Source organism: Carcharodon carcharias, chromosome 3, assembly GCF_017639515.1.
Source record: "Carcharodon carcharias isolate sCarCar2 chromosome 3, sCarCar2.pri, whole genome shotgun sequence".
In the NCBI taxonomy this organism is placed as follows: domain Eukaryota; kingdom Metazoa; phylum Chordata; class Chondrichthyes; order Lamniformes; family Lamnidae; genus Carcharodon; species Carcharodon carcharias.
In genome coordinates, this window is record NC_054469.1 from 188964593 (window position 1) to 188989458 (window position 24866).

At 40.3% G+C, this 24866-nt stretch overlaps 1 protein-coding gene and 1 pseudogene across 5 annotated transcripts in view; both read left to right on the plus strand.

The window, feature by feature from the left end:
- The window catches only part of LOC121275837 (lysine-specific histone demethylase 1B), a 191771-nt gene extending 167155 nt beyond the window's left edge, over positions 1-24616 (plus strand). For 3 of the 5 annotated variants that reach the window (XM_041183526.1, XM_041183527.1, XM_041183531.1), the window contains 4 exons: positions 6064-6189; positions 11013-11135; positions 18565-18717; positions 24470-24616. In XM_041183526.1, coding sequence (XP_041039460.1) covers positions 6064-6189; positions 11013-11135; positions 18565-18717; positions 24470-24553 — 486 coding nt within the window. In that variant the 3' untranslated portion in view covers positions 24554-24616. Of the gene's footprint in view, positions 1-6063; positions 6190-11012; positions 11136-18564; positions 18718-23745; positions 24329-24469 lie in introns of those variants that run through there. The other 2 variants (XM_041183528.1, XM_041183530.1) reach the window with 2 other exon arrangements.
- LOC121276627 lies at positions 16225-16442 on the plus strand (annotated as a pseudogene).
- Positions 24617-24866: the final 250 nt, after the last annotated feature.

The window sequence follows — 24866 nt, forward strand, 5'->3', positions numbered from 1 at the left end:
GTGGAAATAAAAGCTAACTGCTATGAACCAAGGAAAAAGTAAACATATAAAAAATCATAGTAATTAATTAGATCTAAAGGGATAAAGTTAAAATTAACCAGGGAGGCAATATCAAAATTTAAGGGATCCAGATTGAACTAAATAAAAATCTGGTCTGCATAAATAATAAGCGGGAGTAAGAGAACTGTAAACTGAAAATAGTTCTCATGTAAATATATAGACATTCTCTGTGTGTCTCTCTCTGTGTCTGGCTGGTGCTTTTTCTCTCCAGCACAGGCTCTCCCTCTCATTGCCTTCTCTGCCTGGTTGTCTGTCAGTCTTGTGTCTCTGTCCACCTAGTACCTTCTCTCTCGCTCTCCCTCTCTGCCTATTTATCTAATGGCTGTATTTCTCTCTCTGTCTGTTGCTTGTGTGCATTCTCTCTTTCTCGGTCTGACACCCATGTCCCCCACTCGGTTTGGTGTCTGCCCACCCTGCACTCAATCTCTTGTGGTTTTCAACATTGAATACTAGCGTGGATGAGGGGAAGGTGGTGCAGTTTGGAACTCATCCATGGCACTGTGTGACATCTGAGTGTACAGGGGGAGCACAGCAAAGTGTAGAGAAGCAGTTGTTATTGAGGATTTGATAGACAGCATGATGTGTTGTCAGCTGGTGCAAAGGTAAAGGACATCACTAAGGGGGGTGAAGAATATTTTGAGGGGTGACAGGGAACAACTAGAAGTCATGGTCCCATTTTGGAACTAATGACTTAGGAAGAAAAAGATTGAAATACAGCAGCCAGAGTTTGAGGAGCTAGGGAAAAAGTTAAAAGGCAGGACCTGAAAGGGTGTAATCTCTGAATTATTCCTAATTCAATGGACTAGTGAATATAGAAATAGTAGGATCAATTGGATTAATATTTTGCTGGAAAATGGCTCAGGAGGGTAGACTTAAGATTCCTGGTGAATTGGGACCAATTCTGGTGCAGGAATGACCTGTTTAAGATGACTTAACAGATCTGGGACCAGTCACAGAAAATTAACATATCACATGGGGATGGTTTAAGCTAACTTGGCAGGGGATGGACACCAGGATGAAATATCAGTGAGGAGAACCAAGGTGCACAGAGGACCGAAAGAAGCAAATAGTCCTAATATTAAGAATAGTTCAGTAAAAGGAGGCTTAAAACAGGACAAAAGCGAGGGCATCTAAGATGTGTTTGGAGTGCGTGTACATCAGTGCACATAACATGAAAAATAGTTGATGGGCTGCAGGCACAAATTGCCACATGGGACTTTGATATAATAGCAATAACAGAGACATGTCTCAAAAAATGGGAGGATTGGGAACTTAATATTCGTGGCTGCAAGTATTCAAGAAAGATTTGGAAGGGAAAAAGAATGGCATGAGTTCAACTAATGAGCAAAGAAACTATTGTAGCACTGGAACGGGATAATGTGGTTGAGTCAAAGGTAGAATCTTTTTGATTAGACATTAGGAACAATGGAGCTATCATGCAACAGGATCTATACTTTAGGTCACCAAATCATAAGAAGGAGAAAGGTGAGTAAATTTTCATATAAATTACAGAGATGCAAAAGCTACTGAGTAGTGATAATGGGGGCTTCAGTTATCAAAAAATAGATGGGATGATAACAGTGCAAAGGGCAATGAGGAGGAGAAATTCATGGATTTTGCACAAGAAAACTTCCTTGATCAGTGTGTTTCCGCTCCAACAAGGAACGAAGCACTGCTGGATCTAATTCTGGAGGATGAAGTAGAGCAAGTGGAGCACATATTCGTAGGAGAGCATTTGGAACACAGTGGCCATAACAGTGAGTTTTAAAATAGTCTTGGAAAAAGACAAGATACAATCAAGAATGAAAATATCGAACTGGAGGAGGGCTACCTTCAGTGAGTAGAAAAGGGATCTGGCCCAGGTGGATTGGAATCAAAAATTGGCAGCCAAAACATTTGTTTATTATTATGTGAGGCCTTCAAAGAGGTATTGGCTTAAGTACAAATGGACACGTTTCCTGTGAGGGGGAATATGAGAACCAAGAGCGCAATTTTTGTTAAGTCGAGCTGATGCTGTGCAAGCTCCCTGAATACCAGAAGCTACATAGGTTAACCAACAGAAATAAAACAGAAAAAGAAAGCTTATGGCAATTATAAAGTTCATTTTACTGAAGGGAACCAAGGTGAAATATAAAAAGTACAGAGAAAATCTAGGGAAAGGAAATGATGGGCAAAGAGTGAATATGAGCAAAGATTAGTAGCTTATCAGAAAAGACAACCCAAATGTCTTTTATAATCTCATATATAGTAAAGGGGCACAGACGAAATTTGCAGCTGATTAAGGAACCTCTTGTGGAGGTGTAAAATGAGCACTTTACCTTTGTCTCCACTCTAGAAGCAAATGCAGGCATGTAGCTACTATATTGGGTAGCATAAAATAGATAAAAGAGCATGTGTTTAAAAGGTTGGCTGTCCCCAAAATAGAAAAGTCACCTTGTCCTGATGGGATGCATCTTATGGTATGAGGGAAATCAGATGGAAATTGCAACGGTTCAGGCGACAATTTTCCAAACCGTCTTGGGCATCGGGGTGATGCCAGAGGAATGAGGATCAAAAGTGTTCGCTGCTGATTGTACAATGTTCAGCACCATTTGTGACTCCTCAGATACTGAAGCAGTTCATGTCCAAATGTAACAAGACCTGGACAATATCCAGGCTTGGGCTGACAAGTGGCAAGTGACATTCACACCACACAAGTGCCAGGCATTGACCACCCCCAACAAAAGAGAATCTAACCATCGCCTCTTGACATTCAGTGGCACTACCATCGTTGAATCTCCCACTATTAACATCCTGGGGGTTACCGTTGACCAGAAACTGAACTTGAATAGCCATATAAATACTGTGGCTACAACAGCAGGTCAGAGGCTAGGAATCCTGCAGCAAGTAACTCACCTCTTGACACCCCCCCCCCCCCACCAAGCTTGCTTATCATCTACAAGGCACAGATCATGAGTGTGATGGCATACTCTCCACTTGCCTGGATGAGTGCAGCTCCAACAACACTCAAGAAGCTTGACACCATCCAGGTCAAAGCAGCTTGCTTGATTGGCACCCCATCCACAAACATTCACTCCCTCCACCAGCGAAGCACAGTGGCAGCATTGTGTACCATCTATAAGATGCACTGCAGGAACTCACCAGGTCTCCTTAGACAACATCTTCCAAACTCATGACTGCTACCATCTAAAAGGGCAGCAGACACATGGGGGCACCTCCACCTGGAAGTTCCCATCCAAGTCACTCACCATCCTGACTTGGAAATACATCGCCATTCCTTCGCTGTCGCTACACCAAAATCCGGGGACTCCCTCCCTAACAGCACTGGGATGTACCTACACTACAAGGACTGCAACAGTTCAAGGAGGCCACTCACCAGCACCTTCTCAAGGGCAGCTAGGGATGGGCAATCACTGTTGAAAAAAAGGGAAAGGGATAAACCTGGCAACTGCTGGGCAGTCAGCCTAATATTAGCGGTGAGGAAACTTTTAGGGACCAGGATTGAGGAAAAATTAGTTGACATTTGAAAAAGGCTAATAAATAAAAGTCAGCATGGATCTGTTAAAGTCAAATTATGCTTGTCAAAGTTGATTTCGTTCTTTGAAGTAACGGTGAGGGCTGATGATGGTAGAGTGATCGATGTGTATGTGGACTTTCAAAGGCATTTGATAAAGTCGTGCTTAATGGATTTGTTATCAAAATTGACTTCAGGAGGACATAGACTAGAGATGGGCAGATGTATGGTGGATGAAATTTAATGCAGAACAGTATGAAGTGATGCATTTTGGTAGGGAGAATGAGGAGAGCCAGTATAAATTAAATGGTGCAATTATAAAGGGATATCGGAACAGAGGGACATCTAGGGGAAGCACACAGATCTTTGAATGTGGCAGAACAAGTTGAGAAAACTGTTTATATATTTAAAAAAAATCATTTGGCATCCTTGGCTTTACTAATAGAGGAATAGTTAACAAAAGAGTACAAAATCAAGAAAATTATGTTTAAAAAGCACTGGTTTGGCCTTGGCTGAAGTATTGTGTTCAAGTCTGGGCACTACACTTTAGGAAGGATGTCAAACCTTGGAGAGGATGCAAAAGAGTTCTATTAGAATGGTACAAGGGATGAGGGACTTCAGTTATGTGGATATACTGGAGAAATTAGGGTTATTGTCTTTGAATAAAGATAATTAAGAAGTGATAGAGGTGTCTAAAATAATGATGGATTTTGATAAAGTAAATAAAGCAAAAATGTTTCCAGTGACAGACAAGTTGGTTTAAAAGTGATTGGCAAAAGTTCAAGATTCATATTGGGCCGTAATCTCCAAGCTCCAGGGCAGTGTATCGGGGGGATACCCCAAAGATGTGCTGGGGAACCCCCTCTGCAAAGTTTGCACGGCAATTGCCCTGCACTGGGAACCATCCGAAAATGCGATTTAAATTGCCAACTTCAGATGGTCCAACTGTGTTACAGCAATAGTTACCCAGAAACAGTTAGAATAATGAAAACCACTTGTAGCTTCTGGGTAACCAGAGCACTGACCCACCCTGACACCCCCCTCCCCCCACCAGAAAACCTTGGGGACTCCCCATGCGCCCCCACCCCCCCACGCCCCCCTCCCCTCCACCGACTAGTCTTCCCCTGAGCTCCCTCCCAAGTCCCCATTAGGCCTGACTCCTGACACCCACGCCCCTACCCCAGCCAGACCTGACAAGACTCACGACTGCCCCTGTCCCCCAGGCCCAACTCCCCAGCCCCCAAAATCCTATCCACTACCTTATAAGCTTACCTTCTCCCTGGCTTGTCAAAAACCTTTAAGCTTGCCTGAACCTTTAAACGTATCTGGTTTACAGCAGCTAATGCTGTTTAAAAAAGGGCCATGGCTTACTTACCTTCAACTGAGCTACCCTTGACTTTAGGTCTCAGGACCACGCTGCACTCCACAGATCTCACCAGCCTGAGTTGGAAGGTTGGGTGAGATAGGATCGCCTGGATGTCCATGTAAGTAATTTTGAACGGAGTGGCAATCTGACTCAGTTGCCACTCCATTGGAAGTTATGGCCCATTCAGAATGATTGGCACTTTTGGGTAACTGGAACAACCAATGCCACATACCTTTCAATGTCAATAAGGGTAACCAAAAATATGACAGAGGTCAGGGAACCAAAGGAAGGAGTAAGGAACTGTGGTAAAGATCTTGATTAAGATTGAGCTTTAGAGGCTAGTAAATCCATGTATGAAACAGTTCAGGTAAAAAAGGCAAATAATGTATTGTATTAATAGTAGGACAGAGTACAATTCAAAAGTAATTGTATGTTGCATTTGTTCAACCCCATTTGGAGTAATATGTGAAGATCTAATCATTGGAAGGACATTGCTTCTGAAAGGGATGAAAAAGAAGCAATAAACATACTTTGGAGTACCAGGAATTTGAAGTAGAACGATGGGTGTTTTAGATAAAATTTAAAAATCTATGAATTAAATCTATATAAATAAGACCTAACTTAATATTATGACTTTCAAATTTAACAGGAAAGCTCCATGAAGATTATTTTGCAACAATCAAAATATGCTAGAAGTTTTGTAGAGTTACACTGTTAAACTATTGTCTGTACAGCTTAGTTTCTTTTGAATCCAGAACTACATTAACATTTAATAAATGTAGTTTGGTAGATAAATATTCTGGTACATTTCAGTGAATAAACTGTTGAACCTCCTGATGGTAAGGAATTGCTGTGTGATAGGAAGGTAAAAAACTGTGCCAGCTGCTGTTATACAGAATTTTCCAAAGATCAGACTTCATATATTTTAATATTTTTCACCTGCAGATTCAATTCTCAGTCACAGGGCAAAGGCCTGTAGAATTGTGTATTTATAGAATAATTTTATGTATTTATGACCCTTCAACTTTCAGAAAAACGATTAATCTGCTCTCCTGGATATTGACCGTAACTCATTTTCTAAAGTAGCCAATCTCTTAAACTGATATTTTTTTTGGCCTTTTAGATTGCCTTACAGTTTCCATATAAGTTCTGGGAGAAAAAAATTCAGGGAGCAGACTTTTTTGGCCACATTCCTCCTAGCCCTAACAAACGTGGGCTTTTTGGAGTATTCTATGATATGGATCCGCAAGTAAGTGAATTCATTTTGATATTTAGGACTAATTTTGTGTTTAATGCATTGACAAATTTCCTAAAGCTGAAATAAAGTGAAGAATTTCAAATAAAAGAAATGACAGTAATAATGTAAATAATAAGTGGGGAAAATCCCAAAACAAGTTTGGCCTTTTTTTAAAATAAAGAAGTGCCTCCTCACCCCTTCCTTACCATTCTAAGTAGTAGGAGCAAACATGGTGCAATTATTCCATCAAACATAATTAGTTAGCATGTTTATATTACAGAACTGATTTTGTAACATGCTAAAGCTGTTGGTGGTCTGAATTGACAGTATTTACATTGTGGATGAATTCAGAGCACTGATAACAACAGTAAAAATACTGCATGTACGCAAATAAGTTCAATGTTAACATTCCCTTCAGTTTTGACAAGGATGGTGTTTCTTTTTGTATCAAATTCTCAAACATGTGCCATCGATAGTAATGCCTGTTTGTCTATATGTCTAAGGCTGAGGTCGGGATGGATCTAGGAAGGAATTAACAATAGTGAAGGCCATTAATAAAGAAGCAAACTGTTACTGCTATTATCTTGTGATGGTTATTTCACATATGATTGCTTTTCAAATCCATCCCAGTATTACAGAAACAAGTGATTGACAGGGACTTATTACAAAGTATTATCAAGTATTTACGCAACTGAATCAAGCCATTGTGCTCAATAGGCCCATGCCATTGTTTATGCTCCATGACAGCCTCTTCCCACCCTTCTGTACCTACTTCTAGGTTGAGGAAGTTGTAAGAACACGACAATCTTAAGATAACTTAGCTGTAACTACAGCTTCAATATTCCACAATATTCTAGTTATCGGTTATTGTAGCCTGCATTGCAGCCAGCAGAAAAATGCCATTTCGGCTTCTGGACAGTGTAAATCAAAACCATAATAACTAGAGGGCCAGCTGCTGATTGGCATACTGTATACAGAGTGTTGATTTTACAAATTTGTAAAGATGTGCCTGGGCCAATGTTCTCTCTCTTTTTTCCATCCATGTGTGGAATGAATCTTGTACATGCACCAATATCATGGTGATGTGCACCACGGGTAGAAACAAGAAACCTACTTGCCTTCATTTAGATATGACTGTTAAAAGGATACACTGTAACTTCTTAGGCCTACTTAAACGCACAAAATCTCACAATACCCAACTAAAACACATCTGATCTTAATTGCATTCAAATTTACTAATTAGCTCACCAGTTGACAATCCACTGCAGCATCTTGATGATGTGAGCACTACCTGAGATTCAATTTATATGAAAGAAAGAGTTTATTTATACAGCACCTTTCACAGCCTCAGGATGTCCAACGGTACTTTACAGTCAGTGAAGTACAGCCATCCCTTGTTTAGCACTTCTAGTGTGTTTCTAAGAAACAGCATGCTAAACAAAAACATGCTAATGAAAATCACTTCCCATAAAGCATTACGTTCCTGAACTGTAATTTTTATGTTACTTGAATATGGCTGAAAAGGGAGATATGTTGTTGATTGATTGGTTAGCAAATTGACTCTGGCCGTAACATTCCCTTCACAGTAATGTTAACATCCCCTTCACAGCAAAGTTAACATCCCCTTGCCTGTCAAACAACACCCTTTTCTCCTGGAGTATAAATTGTTGTGCTTGTTTGAAAATTGGCATTCCTGCATCTGTCCTGGTGAGTGCAAGACGAAAAGCTTTGACATTGTGACTCTCTTTTTAGCAATGTTCAATTTTAACATTGAAAACCTATTAGTTGCCATGAACCTAACTGACCCAAAAATCCTCTTACTAACTCTTAATAACAACTTACCAACTCTTAATAACTTGCCTCCTGCTTGCTGCTTCCTATCTCTTGACTCCGCTGCTTCTCCTGTTAGGAAATAGAGATAGGTTAAGTAAGTTATATTTGTATTTGTGGTTATTAAGAATGAGTTTTAGCTTTAAAGTTTAAGTTTGATTTGTATTTCTATATTTATGTGTTAAGAAAAGGTCAAGTTGAGTTTTAGTTTCACTTTAAAAGGTGCCTGCATTTCCAATGAGAGTTTTATCACTGTTGAAGAAAAATTTAAAGCAAACACAAGAATAGAAAAAAAACTGCTGTTGCCTAGCAACAGGGGTCCAGAGGCAGTACACGCATACACACACACTAAAGAGAAAGCAGTTTGAGTTCAGTTGGAAGAAAGTGCCAGGACAGGCAGGACATGAAAAGGGAAAGATAGCAGGTTCCAATGTAAAGAAGAAAGTCCCCAAATCCAGGGGAGTGGAACAGGAGAAAGTCCCTAGCAGACCTTCTAGCCAAAGGAAGGACAGGAACCTGGGAAAGATCCTGTTAAGTGAAGTTAAGAGTTAGGAGCAGAGAAAGGCTCCAAGTTTCAAGTTAAAGAGACGAAAGCTGCAGGAAGCAGAGTCAAAGCTATATAAAGGCTTGTGAGAAGTCAGAAGGTCCAAAGAAACAACTGGAGGTTGTAACTCTTTGCTATGGGCATGTGCAGCAATGGTATATTGTTAACAGCTGAGTCGGTGAGAGAGTGCAGAAGAAAGCTTGAATGCATGTGGTGACCCAGGAGAGGAACATCAGAAGGAGAGTTCAAAATCCTGGAGGTGGACCCTTGCAGAAACTGTCTGAGTGAAAGTGCCAGTTTGGGAGAAGATTCCAAAGCGAATTCTTGGAGAGTGGAGATTGGAAACCCACGTGTGAAAGATGGAGTTCAGTGAGACCAGTTGGCTCACGGGGTGACAAGTGTCTGGTGGTATCTGATGAGAGATCCATAGCATCTGGTTGAGGTGTCATTTGTTGCTTGGTTTCAGAGTGTGACATGTCTGACCACAGATCGCCTTTTGGTTTACATGGACTGTGTACTTATGGTAAACGTTAAAGTATAAGATAGCTTTTGTAACTTGTGTTATCCTTTCAAATCTGTATATATCTGTAAAGGTATAGTTGCAGGCGAAGGAGTATTGTAATATAGTTAATCTTTTCTTGTTTAATAAATGTTTTATTCCTTTGTTAAAAGTTCATTAGCTGACTTCAGTGACCCTGTTCAGTAGCCACTCTCCACATATCTAAGCAAACAAATAAAAGTTAGGATCTATCAAGCTGGGTTCCGCCCTGGGATCCGGCTTGTCCAGTAGTAACATCAGCTGGGATCATAACACTCCTGCTGTGGGAGAGGGCACGTGCATAAGTTGCAAAATACTGGGGCCCATGCCCTTGTGGGGCTGGCTCAACTTGCAGCTTTTGCCTTTGCCTTTATTGGCAGCACCACCCGTCTCCATTTAAAGTGGCCACTTCATGACTTGTGTGTGAGCAAATGATTATATTGACTCTTCCGAATCTGGAATGCCCATCGCACGCTCTGCTTCAGGACAAAGTTCCAACACTTGAGATTTGATTGTCCTGGAACGAGAACCCAAGTTGATGTGGCCATTTGTTTTGACAAGGTGCATTCTGGGTGATGTAGTCTGCCCTTGGCCATGCTCTCATCCTCCTACGCAGGCGCTGGGCCCCTAAAGAACTATACGATCTAAAGCACAGTGTGAAGGCATGCGGCAGAAGCTGTCGAAAGGAAAAGTGAAAGATATTCCCTTCAGCAGCACCAATCTATAACCAGAAAGAGGGAGCATTGGAGAAGGATTGTGTTTAATGGGAGACACTAATGTTAGGGCCAAATGTTGAGAGTTCAAGCTTTTAATCGATTGCAAACCCTCCCAACCACTAAACAGTTATGCTTTTAAAGGCAATACTCTGGAAAGTTTATCAGACAAAATTAGACACCAAGCCACATAAGGAGCTATAGTTAAGGTGACTAAAAGCTTAGTCATAGAAATAGATTTTAAAGACTAACTTAAAGGAGGAGAGCAAGGTTTAGGGAGGGAATTTCAGAATTTAGCATCCCAAGCGTGGCCACTAATGGTGAAGTGGTGGAAATTGGGGATGCACAACAGCCAACTTTGGAGGATTGCAACAAAATGCAACAGGCATGACAGGGTCGAACAATTCATAAGAGTGAGGTAAAAAAAAAAACAATTCTTGGCAGTGGTACAAGACTAATTGTAAGCAATGGTTATGGATAATCCAAACAATTATCTGTAAAATTCAGATATACAGGCATTCTTTTCCAAAACATGTCCTGCGTATAGTTAGTGTTCAGGTTAATTTTCCTAGAAGTAATACAAGTAATGTTTAGTTGAGTTCCTTGTTGATGTGACTGGATTTGAAGTTAATGCTGTATTTGTATCAGGAAATCTGGTCATGGGTGGCATCACAGCTCCACAAAGTATCGATTGGCAGAGCAGCAGAATACTCTCTCTCCACATGCCATGTGTGCAACACTTAATGGGCTGGTGCGCAGCCATGTAGGCATGCAACTTAGAGGGAACTTAGGTGTGGGCTGGTAATCGACTAGGAGATTGACTGCATCAGCACTGTAAGAGTTATCGGTGCTTAAGGAAGACGACCATATCAGATGAGATCTATATCCATACTAGATAAGCAAAACCGGCTGCAATTACATCCCATTATTGTGTATCAGTCCAAGCAAATAGTTTGCGGAATTTGAGTGATAAAGCTCATGAGCTTCTTTTTGTCTATGGGGCTCTTCTAGACCTGGAAATATTTCCGTGCAGATGTTCATACTTGCCAAGCTTAAGAGGTAAGGGTTAAGAATATGATCTTGGCCATAAAAACATAATAAATATATCCATGAGTCAATTTTTTGAGGATTTTCCTTGGTCAGCAAGTTTTGGATTATTTTTAAATCTCATGCATTCATTTCAATTCTATATGTTTTGAAATTTTCACAGGGTGAGCATTGTGTTCTGATGTCCGTGATCAGTGGAGATGCAGTGGCTGTAATTCGGGATATGCAAGAGCAGCAAGTGGCAGAATTATGTATGAAAGTCCTGCGAGAACTTTTTAAGGAAGAGGTAATGCAATTTAAATACCATTAGAGAAAAGGAACTTTTTTAAAAACTGTTTTTCTTCCTAAAACGTATCAATGAATATTAGCAATTCCTGTGAAGGTCATTTGTTAATGCCTGCATTATAAATGCAACTCTCTGTGCAAATCCTTACTTGTGTTGCCAGTAGTAATGTTGTTTCCCAAAAGAAAAATTGGCACACTCAGCAATTAAACCTGAGTATCATGCCAGTGTTCAGGGTGAAAGAAAGGCAGGACTACCATCATTGATGCAATATGTTGGAGGCTTGTTATGTTGACATTGATGCATTCTCAGATATAAGTGGTAGGTTTGAATAATTGCAAATTTCACTGTACGTTGCTTTGCTTTAAGATTCTTTATATTTAGAAATTTTCATACATAAGAACAAAGGAGGTACGGTAGGTCATGCAGTCCGTCATATCCACTCTGCCATTCATTAAGATCATAGTTGATCTTCTACGTCAACTCCTCTTTCCACCCTATCCCCGTATCCCTTGATTCTGTTAGTATCAAAAATTCAATCATTCCATCATAAATATACTAATTGACTGGGTAGAGAATGCCAAAGATTTGCAGCTCTTTGAGTAAAGATATTCCTCCTAAACTCTGTGCTGGATGGCCAACCCCTTATCCTGAGAGTGTACTCCCTAATTCTAGACAGTCCAGCCAAGAGAAATAACTTCCTAGCATCTACCCTGTCAATTCCTGTAAGAATTTTATACATTTCAATGAGATCACTGCTAATTCTTCTAAAATCTTGAAAATATAGGCTCATTCTACTGAATCTCTCTTCATAAGACAGCCCTCTCATCCCAGGAATCAATGTAGTGAGCCTTTGTTGCACCCTCTCTAAGGCAAGTATATCATTCCTTAGGTAGGGACACTAAAACTGTACATAGTACAGCCCTCAATAATTGCAACAAGACTTCTTTGCTCTGATACCCCAGCCATTTGCAATAAAGATCAACATGCCATTTGCCTTCCTAATTTCTTGCTGTATCTGCATATTAATTTTCGGTGATTTGTGTACAAGGACTCCCAAATCCTTCTGGTCTCACCTCATTAAAAATTGTTTTCCTATTCTTCCTACCAGATTTCCTCACATTATGCTCCATTTGCCACCTTCTTGCTCAGTCACTTAAATGATTTGTAGCCCTTTGCAGCCTTTTTGCATCTGCCTCACAGCTTGTTTTCTCATCTACTTTTGGATCATCAGAAAGCTTGGATATATTAGACTTGAACCTCTCATCTAAATCATTGATATAGATTGTAAGTAGCTGAGGCTTAAACACTGATCCTTGCAGCACTCCACTAGCTCCCCTCTGCCATCCCAAGAATCATACTTATATTCCTCTCTCTGTTAACCAATCCTCAGTCTCCAATATATTACTCCCAATTCCAAGAACCCTAACTTCATGCAACAACCTATCATGATACCTTTTAAAAATCCAAATATACTTGATCCATTGGTTCCTCCTTAAATTTAGCGGTATGCACTATCCCTTGGCTGCTGATCTCAAAAAACAAAACAGTTAACAAAGATTTAGCAAGCTCTAAAGCACCAATTACTTTAATTCTGACATGTCTTTTAATCTGGCACCAGAAACAGTGACATCATCAAGCAGGCTAATCAGCCAATCAGATTGAAGAATTCTCTCAGACTGCAAAGCCAGAAGTAATTATCATTCTCATTTTAATCATCATATAGAGAACAAAATAAATTAAAATATAGATGTGGGATTAAGGTAGAATCTGAAATATAAACTTCAAAAATAAAGTAAAATTTCTACAGGAAAATTTCTGTTATCTGACATGCTCCAGGTACTGGTTGATCAAATAAGCTGGTTAACTGAGATATAAGGTGAGTTTCACGTTTTCATCCAATGAGAAAGCTCCAGGATGATCACTGGGGTGTTGAGGGAGTGCGCAAATTGAGTGAGCAGTGCTAAGGTGGGATGGTGCTGCAGAGCAATAGGAGGCTGAAACCGGAGCAAGGAACAGGTCGCTGATGACTATTACCAGTGAGTTTGACACCCAGTCAAAAAACAGACCAGACCCCAGAATTCCAATTAATAGAGAATTCTAGTAGATAACAGAAATTTTACTGTATTTAAAAATCATGGAATTTTTAAATGCTCTTCTGACAGCATTGTGTACTTAGATTTTTAAGGCCTGAGAGGTTGTATGATTTGGTTGTCCATAATTTCCAGTATGTTGTTTTGTGTTTTCTGCTGTGAAGACAGATGCAAAATCTGCTGTTTCCTTATTCCCCGTTATAATTTCTCCAATCTCTGCCTGTAATGAACTTTGCTTGTTTTTGCTATTCACTTCTAAAACATCCCAATGTTCAGATTTACTAATCTTAATGGCAAAATTATAAAATTCCTCTTTTATCCTAATACTATTCTTAACTTCTTAGCTTAGTCATGGCTGTATCTTTTTTCTAGTGGAGTTTTATTCCTCAATCAAATGTATATTCTTTGAGAATTATGAATCATTTATTTAAATATTTCCCATTGCTTATCTACCGTCATTGTTTTAGATCTGATTCCCTAGTCCATTTTAGTCAACTCATGCCCATATCTCATAATTGGCTTTGTTTAAATTTAAGACCCTAGTTTTTAGCCTCAACCACATCACACTCAAACTCAATATAGGGTTCATCATATTGTAATCATTCTTCCCCAGAGAATCATTTACCGTAATTTTACTAATTAGCCTCATCTCATTACACTATAAATGATCTAAAATAGCCTCTTTTTCAGTTTCTACCTCAACATGTTCAAGGAAACTACCTCGAGTGCATTTCATGAACTTGTCCTCAAAGGTATTTTGCCAATTTATCTTGTCCAGTCTTCATGAAGAATAAAGTCTCCAAAGATTACGACATGCTCCTCTAATTTCCTAATTTATATTTCATCAAACTCTATCATTACTGTTGGAGAGGGGGTGGGGGGCGGCACGGTGTCGGTGGTGGTGCTTCCATCAGTGTTTTCTGCCCTTTGTTATTTCTTAGCTCCATTCATACTAATTCTACACTCTGACTTGCTGGGCTAAATTTCTTCCTCCCTACTGCTTTTACGTCATTGTTTATTATCAGGGCTACCCCACCTCCTTTTCCGTTTTGTCTAGCTTTTCTAAAAGTCAAGTACCCTGGAATATTTAATTGTCAGTGGTGGTCACGCTGCAGCTACAAATCAGTAATGGCTAACAAGTCAAACCCATTTATCTATCTTATTACGAATGATTTGTGCTTTCAAATAGAGCACCTTTAATTTTAACTTTTTACTGTTTTACACTGATTTGATCTTAGTTATGAATGCCCCTATTACCATTATCAAACTGTCTATCCCTTCCTGATGCAGTTTGCTTAATTTTACCCAAAGTGCTACTTTGCTCTATGGCCTTGACATTTCAGACTTAGTTGTCTGTTTGTTTCCTTTTCTTCACATTTCCTCTCTCCTGACGGTGTTAATTTCTTCACCAGTTTCTTTGGGCAGCAGTTGACTTCATTGAATATGTCTCCGTGGTGATGGCTGCCCTCTAGTACCTTGCCATAGTGACCAGTGACTTCTGAGCCAGAAGTCTGACTTAGCCCTGACCCTGTTCATCTTGGAGACCAACAACCTACCCTAGTCCAGTCCTGGAAATTTATCTATGCATTTGACATCTGCTGTGGCACACAGGCTTGGACTTTTATTTTGAAGATGACCACCAATACATCTGTATCTCTACAGCCATCTCTTTCAACACTCTGGGATGTAGATCATCAAGTCCAAGGGATTTATTAACTTTCAGTCCAACTAATTTCTCCAGTACTTCATTACTAATACTAATTTCTTTCAGTTCCTCATTCCCGCTAGTCCCTTGGTTTTTCTAGTATTTCTGGGAGGTTTGGTGTATCTTCCTCCGTAAAGACAGTCACAAAGTATTTGTTTAGTTTTTTTGCCATTTCCTTATTCCCCCTTTTAAGTTCTGTCTCTGCCTGTAATGGGCCCATGTTTGTCTTTGCTAATCTTTCCATATACTTATAGAAGCTTTTAGAGTCCGCTTTTATGTTTCTCACTAGTTTATGCTCATATTCCATTTTCTCTTTCTTTATCATTTTTTTGGTCTTCCTTTGCTGAATTCTAAAAAAGCTCCCAATCCTCAGGCTTACTATTTTTTGACAACTTTATAAGCCTCTTCTTTTGATCTAATACAATCTTTAACTTCTCTCATTAGCCACAATTGGATTGATTTTCCTGTTGGGTTTTTGAGCCTCAAAGGAACGTGTATTTGTTGTTAACCATGTATTAATTCTTTAAATGCTAACTATTCCCTGTCTACGATCATACCTTTTAATGTAGTTACACAATCTACCATAGCCAACTTGCCCCTCATACCTTCATAGCTTCCTTTGTTTAGATTTAAGACCCCTAGTTTTGAATTGAATTACATCACTTTCAAACTGAATGTAAAATCCTATCATATTATGGTCACTCTTCCCTCAAGGCTCCTTTACAATGTGATTATTAATTAGCCCTTTCTCATTGCACAACACTATATCTAAAAAGCATCTTTCCTAGTTAATTCCTGAACAAACTGTTTTAGAAAATCATTTTGTATACATTTCCAGGAATTTATTCTTCACAGCATTAGTGCTAATTAAGTTTACCCAGACTATATGTAGAATACAGTCCCCCCATTGTTGCTGTATTACCTTGTTACATGCAACTCTCATTTCCTGATTAATATCATGCCCTACTTTATCACTACTGTTTGGTGGCCTATAGATCACTCCCACAAACGTTTGCTGCCCTTTGCTGTTTCTTAGCTCCACCTAAACTGATTCTACATCTTGATCTTCCAAACTAAGATCCTTTCTCATTAATGTACTGACCTCATCCTTTATTAACAACGCTACCCACCTCTTTTTCCTTTTTGCTTACCCTTCTTAAATGTTGAATACTCTTGAACAATCAATTCCTAGACTTGTTTACCCTGTTTACTTCTATTTGTGCTGTCATTTCATCCACCTTGTTGTAAATGTTGCATGCATTCGGGCAGAGAGTTTCTTTTATTTTGCCTTTTTAACATTTTTACTGTATTTTGACCCTAGTCGATGCTGGCCTTTGTTCTCCAGTGGGCTGGCAGGTGACATTCATCAACTTGTGGTTGTACAGTCAAAGGTGCTTGAGTCTTTGGCATGTTAAAGTAATATACCTGCACGGTAGCCCCTCAGTTCTGATGTGAACAACCTGTTACTCCAGGCTGTTGCTGCCATCAGGACTTTGCTGCTGTGAGGACATGTTTATCAAAATCCATCTGGTTTAAATATTCCAATTTTGCTTACTACTTTCCTTCTATCATTACTAGTTTTGTTTCTCTCCAATCAGAATTTTTCCTTTTCTTCCCGTTCTACCTGCCAAGCTAGTTTAAATCCTTCCCAACAGCACTAGCAAATCTCCCAGCAAGAATATTGGTCCCAGTCCTGCTAAGGTGTAGCCGCCTTTTACAGGTCCTGCCCTGGAACCAGTCCCAGTATCTTAGAAATCTAAAGCCCTCCCATCTGCATCACCTCTCTAGCTATATGTTCATTTGCTGTATCTGCCTGTTTTTGTACTTGTTCGGATGTGACACTGGGAGATTACTGTCTTTAAAGCCCTGCTTTTTAATCTCTTTACTAGCTCCCTAAAATCTGCTTTCAGGACCTCTCAGTGACATCCTTGACATTGGCACCGGGGAGGCAACATGCCATCCTCGATCACATCTATGGCCCAGAAACACCTAACTAATGAATGCCCTACCGCTATTGCCCTTCCACTCTTCTTCCCCTACTGTGCAGCTGAGCCTCCCGTCATGCCATGGATTTGGCTCTAGCTGCACTCCTGAGGAACCATCGCCTTCTTCAATATCCCAAAAGGAAAACCAGTTAGTGGGATGGACTCGGAGGGGACTCCACTACCTGCCTGTCCTCCTAGCCCATCTGGTGGTCACCTGTTCTCTCTCTACTATACTGTCTTACCTTGCAGTGTGATCACCTCCCTAAATGTGCTTTCCATGTAGTTCTCAGTCTCGCAGATGAGCCAAAGTGACACCTGTTGTCGCTCTAGTTCTGAAACCGAGAGCTCATGTTTCTGCAGCTGGTGACACTTACTGCGGATGTGGTCATCGAGGCCAAAGGAAGCATCCACGACATTCCACATGTTACAGGATGGGCATTTCATGTGACCAAGCTGCCCTGTGATGCCTTAACTTTACTTTTCAGAATATTTATTATAAACTGGAGACTAGAAACATAGACCCTACTGCTCCTAATAAGATTTACTTACTCACCACAGAATTCCTAGTCTCTGACTGGCTCTTAAAGCCAGTGTTTATATGGCTAGTCGGGTTCAGTTTCTGGTCAGTGGTAACTCCCAGGATGTGATAGGATGTGGAGGATTCAGTGATGGTAATGGCATTGAATGTCAAGGAGAAGATTCTCTCTTGTTGGAGATGGTCATTACCTGGCACTGGTGTGGCATGAATGTTACTTGCCAATTATCAGCCCAAGACTGAATGTTGTCCAGGTCTTGCTGCATATGGACATGGACTCCTTCAGTTTCTGAGGAGTTGTGCATGGTACTGAAAATTAACAATCACCAGCAAACATTCCCACACCTGACATTGTGATGGAGGGAAGGTCATTGATGAAACAGCTGATGATAATTGGGCCTATGATACTACCCTGAAGAACTTCTGCAGCAATGTCCTGGTGCTGAGATGATTGGCCTACAACAACCAGAACCATTTTCCTTTGTTCTAGGTGTGACTCCAAACAGTGGAGAGTGTCCCCCACTTCCTTCAATTTTGCTAGGGCTCCTGGTGCCACTCTCCAGTTAAGAGCAGTCACTCTCACCTCAGTTCTTTTGCCCATGTTTGGGCTGAGACTGTAATGAGGTTAGAAGCTGAGTAGCCCTGGCGGAACCCAAACTGAGCATCAGTGAGCAGGTTATTGCTGAGCAAGTGCTGCTTGATAGCACTGTTGATGACACCTTCCATCACTTTGTTGATGATGGAAAGTTGGCTGATGGGCCACTAATTGATTGGATTGGATTTGGCCTGATTTTTGTTGACAAGGCATACCTGGGCAATTTTCCACATTGCCAAGTAAATGCCAGTGTTGTAGCTGTACTGGAATTGCTTGGCGAGGGGCACAACTATCTCTGGAGCATATTGCCAGGACGTTGTCAGGGTCCATATCCTTTGCAATATCCAGTGCCTTAAACTGTTTCTTGGAATTTACATTGTAGCATGAACAGTAAATTTTGCATTTATGATTGCAGGAACTATACAAAAGGGATCTGTTAATACACTTCAATACTATCCAATCTGCCTTTGAGCCTTCCCAATATATTAATTGCATAGATTTTATTAAATGTCATTACAGGAAGTTCCAGATCCAGTCAGATACTTTGTTACTCACTGGAGCAAGGACCCTTGGACTCAGATGGCTTACAGCTTTATAAAGGCAGGGGGAAGTGGTGAAGCTTATGATATAATCGCTGAAGATATACAAGGAAAAGTGTTTTTTGCTGGTGAGGTAAGTAGATCATTCAAAACTTGACTGCCAATTATTTGTGAATGTAGTTTTATTTTAAATTGACCTCCTGCATATTGCTAGTTGCTCTGAAAAGGTGATAGTGTGGCTGTGAACAAGTATGTAAATGTTCACAAAAATGTTCAATAAATCATTTGAGTCACCACATTCATGATTGCTAAGATAGCTTACCAGTTCATGAAAAATTTTGCATTGGTGAAAATAACAAGTTTATCAACAATCCACATACTTCATAAATCATAAAATTGAGTCAATTCAGATGTTCATGGTCTTCTGAATTAAATTTTGGCCAAAATTAACTCCTTGGAAACTGGTCTAAAATAAAGCCAGATATCTGGTTGTGCATCAGATATTAATGCTAAAGCAAAATGTGAAACTTTGGATTAACGGATCATCTATCTGATAATTGTTAATAGGTGAATTGTTTCATGGCTAGTATTTGGTTTACAAATGTGGAATTAATTTTCAACTCCTGCATCTAACAAAATCTGAGATTGGCACAAACACCCATTATAAATTGTTTTGCCTATGTAAACCTGCTAGTAGTTGTGGTGTAGTTCCTCAGCATATTCTCACCAAGAAAATCCTAGAATCCAACCAACTCTATTTCCTAAATGGTTGGAATTTTTGCTAATTCACTATATATAAAACCAAAGTATTAGCCAGAGCAAAATCTACCACCCTTAAGGATTTTGGTTTACTTCTATCTTAACCCTGCAATTAATTCCCATGTTGTCAGGAAATTATTTTCTAATGTTGGTATTCAGAGTTGTGTTGGTACTACTTGACAAATAACTTTCATAACTTTTACCAGGCATCCCGTCTGGTTTAGAGACTCCAAGTCTGACAGCATTTGAAACAGGTGTATTTATAATCTATTTTAATCAATCAAGTACGTTTCCTTAATTGCCCTTGAGAGGGTGGTGGCGAGTTTCCTCCTTGAACCACTGCAGCCCATATGTTGTAGTTACACCAGCAGTGCTGTTAGGTAGGGAGTTCCAGGTTTTTGAACCAGTGACAGTGAAGGAATGGCGATATAATTCCAAGTCAGGATGGTATGTGGCTTGGAGGGAAATTGCAGCAGATGGTTTTCCCATGTGTCTGCTGTCCTTGCCTTTCTAGGTGGTAGAGGCCATGGATTTGGAAGGTGCTCCCAAAGTACCTTAGCAAGTTGTAGCAGTGCATCTGATAAATAGTTCACACTGCTGCCACTGGGTGCCAGTGGTGGAGGGAGTGAAATTGAAGGTGGTGCATCGGGTGCCGATTAAGCAGACTGCTTTGTCATGGATGAGGCTGAGCTTCTTGGATGTTGTTGGAGCTGCACTCATCCAGGCAAGTGGGGAGTATTCCGTCATGCTCCTGATTTGTGCCCAGTGGACAGGCTTTGGAGAGTCAGAGGTAAGTTACCCACTGCAGAATTCCCAGCCTCTGAATGGCACTTGTAGCCACACTATTTATAAGGCTGGTTAAGTTGAATGTCAAGAGGAGATGGTTAGATTCTCTGTTGTTGGAAGTGGTTATTGGTTGGCTCTTGTGTGATACAAATGTTACTTGCTGTCTATCAGTCCAAGCCTGAAAGTTGTCCGGGTCTTTCTGCACGTGGACATGGACGGCTTCAGTATCTGAGGAATTGCCAATGATACTCAGCACTGTGCAATTATTAGTGAACATTTCCACTTCTGACCTTATGATGGAGGAAAGGTTATTGATGCAAGCAGCTGAAGATGGTTGGACACTACTCTGCAATGAAGGGGCTGAAATGATTGGCCTCCAACAATCATGACCAACTTTATTTCTACTGGATATGACTCAAAACAACAGAGTTTTCCCCATCAATCCCATTTACCTCAATTTTGCTAGGGCTGCTTGATGCCAGACCTGGTGACTGCTCAACATTGAGACAGCATTTAATTGTCATCTCACCTCTGTAGGGGTGAGTACCCCTGGCAGAACCCAAACTGAGCATCAGTGAGAAGGTTATTGCTAAGTAAGTGACAGTTGATTGCACTGTCAATGACATTTTCCAATCATTTTGATGTGGATTGGTAGGGTTGAATTTGTTTTGCTTATTGTGAACAGGATATACTTGGGCAATTTTCCACATAGTTGCTTGTGCTGTGGCTGACTTGGAAAAGCCTGACTAAAGGTGTGGCTAGTTCTGGAGGATCCAATGCCTTTATCCATTTCTTGATATTGCATGGAGTGAATCGAATAGGATGAAGACTAACATCTGTGATGGTGGGGATTTCAGGAGGAGGCAGAGATGGATTATCTATTTAGTATTTTGGCTGAAGTTGGTTGCAAATGCTTCAGCCTAGTGTTTTGCACTATGTGCTGTGCTCCCCCATCCTTCAAAATGGGGATACATTGGAGCCTCCTCTCTGGTTAGTTGTTTAATTGTCCACCCCCATTCATGACTAATTTGGCAGGAATGCATAGCTTTGATGGCTTCTTTAGTTGTGGGATTGCTTAGTTCTATCACATGCTACTTCCAGTGTTTAACATGCATGTGGTCCTGTGTTGTAGCTTCACCAAGTTGGCACTCATTTTTAGGTATGTCTGATTTGTTCCTGGCATGCTCTCCTGTACTATTCATTGAACTAGGGTTGCTTTCCTGACTTGATGGTAATGGTAGAGTGAGGGATATGTCAGGCCATAAGATTACAGATTGTGGTTAAATACAGTGCTGTTCCTGCTGGCCCACACTGCCTTGTGTGCCCAGTTTCAAGCTGATCTGTTCTGAATCTATCCCATTTAGCACAGCGATAGTGCCATACAACATGATAGAGGGTATCCTCAGTGTGAAGGTGGGACTTACTCTCCACCAGGACTGTGCAATGGTCACTTCTACCACTACAATCATGGAGACATATCAGAGTCAGGTAGACTACTGGATTCTGTGCTCCAGCACTTAAGACTGTCCTTAAATCTTAAAAGCATCTAATAGCTCGCCACACTGTGGCTCGCAGAAAAATATTGGCTGAGCACCTTTTTGCATCTCAATTTAATCTAATTTAAACTGTCGTGAAACCCAAAGTTACCTACTCGTCCGGAACTCCAAGTCCTGACAGTCTTCGGACTTCCCACATACGCACAGGCCGGGAGCAGGCAGCATAGGGAACTGGCAACTTTTCGTTCTTCAGGCCATGTGCCTGCGCATAAGGAAAAAAGGGTGTGAAAATCTGGGTCAGGTGACTGGGAAAGAGCATCATAGTTAGGAATTGTGCTGGGGAGGGAGACAGAGCGAGGTCCCAAGAAGTATCCCAGAGTCAGGGACAAGGGACAAGAACAGGTCCCAGTTGAGTTAAGAAAAGGAGAGAGTCCCCAATTAAAGAAAGCGCTGTGGGGAGCAGGCTTTAAGTGACATGGGCTCAGGCAAAGCCCTGGTAATTGATGAGGGCTAAGGATAAGCCCTGAAGACCCAAGAAGGCAGCTGAAGGTTGGTGACTCCATGCTGTGGGCCATTGGGGTAAAGGTACCCCTTTAAAGCAGTAGTGTTCTGCTTTACCTGGCATGACTGAAGAGCTGAAATTGTGCTTGTAACTTGATCCCTGGGTGAATGTGGGAATCGTGGGAAAGGAACCCCTGAAGGTGAGATTGAAACCCTGTGAGGTGGGCCATTGTTGAATATAAATAAAAGCAAAATACTGTGGATGCTGGAAATATGAAATAACAGAAAATGCTGGAAAAACTCAGCAGGTCTGGCAGCATCTGTGGAGAGAGAAAGTTTCAAGTCAGTATGTTTCCTCTTCAGGGCTAAAGAGTAGAAATGTGATGGATTTTATACTGTTTAAGAGGGGGTGGAGCAGGTCATGGAAAGGTGGGAGTTGAGGAGAAATTTGACAAAGTCATGGATGCAGGACTCAATAAGTCCGGATGGCTGTAAAGTGCTTAATCGGAAAATGAGGTGCTGTTCCTCCAGTCATCAACTTCAGACCATGAACTCTCTCCTCCATCTTTGCCCCTTTTTTAATGCAATTATTTTAAACATTTTTATATTTTCATGTTATTTTTTAAATTTATTTTTTTTTATCCTTTTTCCCCAACAGACACCCCTCCCCCCACAGGGCCATCTGTCACTCAAATTTTTGTTTTGCTTTCACAGAGCACTGACTCTTGTTTGGCTATTAACACATTTCGCTTTCTTAACTTTGCCACTCTCCGCACCTGCTTTAGTCTTTAACACTACCATTAACACTCCTTACCCTGTGTCCATGACATCTTTGTCAAATTTCTCCTTGACTCCCACCTATCCCTGGCCTATTTTACTCCACCTTATCTTAAACAGTATAAAATCCATTACATTTCTACTTCTCTTTAGCTCTGAAAAAGTCTTAGAGACTTGAAACATTATCCCTGTTTCTCTTTCCACAGATATTACCAGACTTGTTGAGTTTTTCCAGTATTTTGTGTGTTTATTATGGGCCATTGTTGAAGCCATCCAAGTTGGAGCAACTTTGAGAAAATTCCAAGCAGGATCTTTGAAGGTGAAGACCACACTCAACTGATTATATTTATTCGTTGTTTCCTTGGATGTAATTGCGAAAGAAGAAATGTTAGACTTAGTGATGCTAAAAGAAACTCACGGTGTTGACATAAAAAACACACTTGACGAAGTGTTGACAAATGCAGATATCCCACTGGATAAACTCAGTGTTGCAATGTTGGGGTATAAAAGTAGGCCTGATTGCACTCTGAGTAATCCCAAATTTCCAGTTTCTACCTATTCATTGCATTATTCATCACGAACATCTAGCATTGAACATTAATGACTTGCAGAAGTTGAGAACCTGCTTTGCCATTTGTGGTTGATGTGGTCCACAATGGTTATCTGATTCTCAAACTTCTGGTTAAGAAACATCTGCTGTAGAAATGGAACTATTGGACTTCCAGGAAGACATGGGTCTAAGGATGATGCATAAATCTCAATCTACAATTGAATTTTGGAAGCAAGTGGCAGAAACAAAATATCCTCAAGAAAACTAAAGTGCAACGCATTTCTATTTTCAGCACAACATACTGCTGTGAATCGCTGTACTCTGTAACGCAGTTTGTAAAGTCGAAACCTCGTGCAATCCTTACAAATCAACACCTGATGGAGCCTTTGACACATCAGCTGGATTTAAGCTTACGGCCAGGATGGAGACCTACAAGACCTCTACTAGTAATTAGCCTGCGTAAAGTTTGTTCACGTCTTGTGGCTCTTGAACATCTGAAGATTATATGTGGCTCTTAGGTTCAGTAAGTTTGGCCACCCCTGTAATAGCAGATTGGTTTGCTTGGAAAGTGTTTTACTGCATCTAAATAAATAAAGTAAAATCTTTCCTGCAAATTGAAGTATGCAAATCATAGGTTTAGTCTTATAATAAATGAACAGCTAAACTAAAAAAAGCACATCTAAAATGTAGCTTTCAAAAAATCAAATCCAATATACTGGAAGTTAGTCTGAGTAAAGCAGATGCCAGTACCCGGAAAGACAATTACATCTAACAATATCTCATCAGATGCTGATGATCTGCTTTGCAGTATTGCTTTCAGCTTTTTAAAGTAACATTTTTGAAATGTTTATTTTTATTCAGAAGTGAGCCTAGAAATGCTTTTGCATCGTCTGGCCAGAAGCTGGATAGGCTGAAAAGAGTTGATGACTTAAGTTGCTGCATAGTTTGTTGAGAGTTAAGTGACTTTGTTGAAATTTCCAATCACATTTTAAAATCAAAAATTTCTTTTAATACAGGCAACAAATCGACATTTTCCACAGACTGTTACTGGAGCCTATCTGAGTGGAGTCAGAGAAGCAAGTAAAATTGCTGCATTGTAAATGAAGATTTTCTATAATTTATAACTTTGTTAAAGGCACTAAATAAAAATGCTGTACATATGAGAGATACTGCACTTGTGAACAAATTATTGCTAAAGCCCATGTAGGCCTCCTAAGTTTAAGATCAAGGATGATAATTTTTGCAGAGTAACTGCATGAAGAACATAGTGGAAATCTGGTGTTTAAACCAAAGTTTAAATAATATGGAATACAAATGAATGTCACTTCCAAACTTTCAGTAAATATTTGTATTGTACAAATACAAAAAAGCAACCCCCCCCCCCCCCCCCCCCCCCCAAAATTAACATCTTTC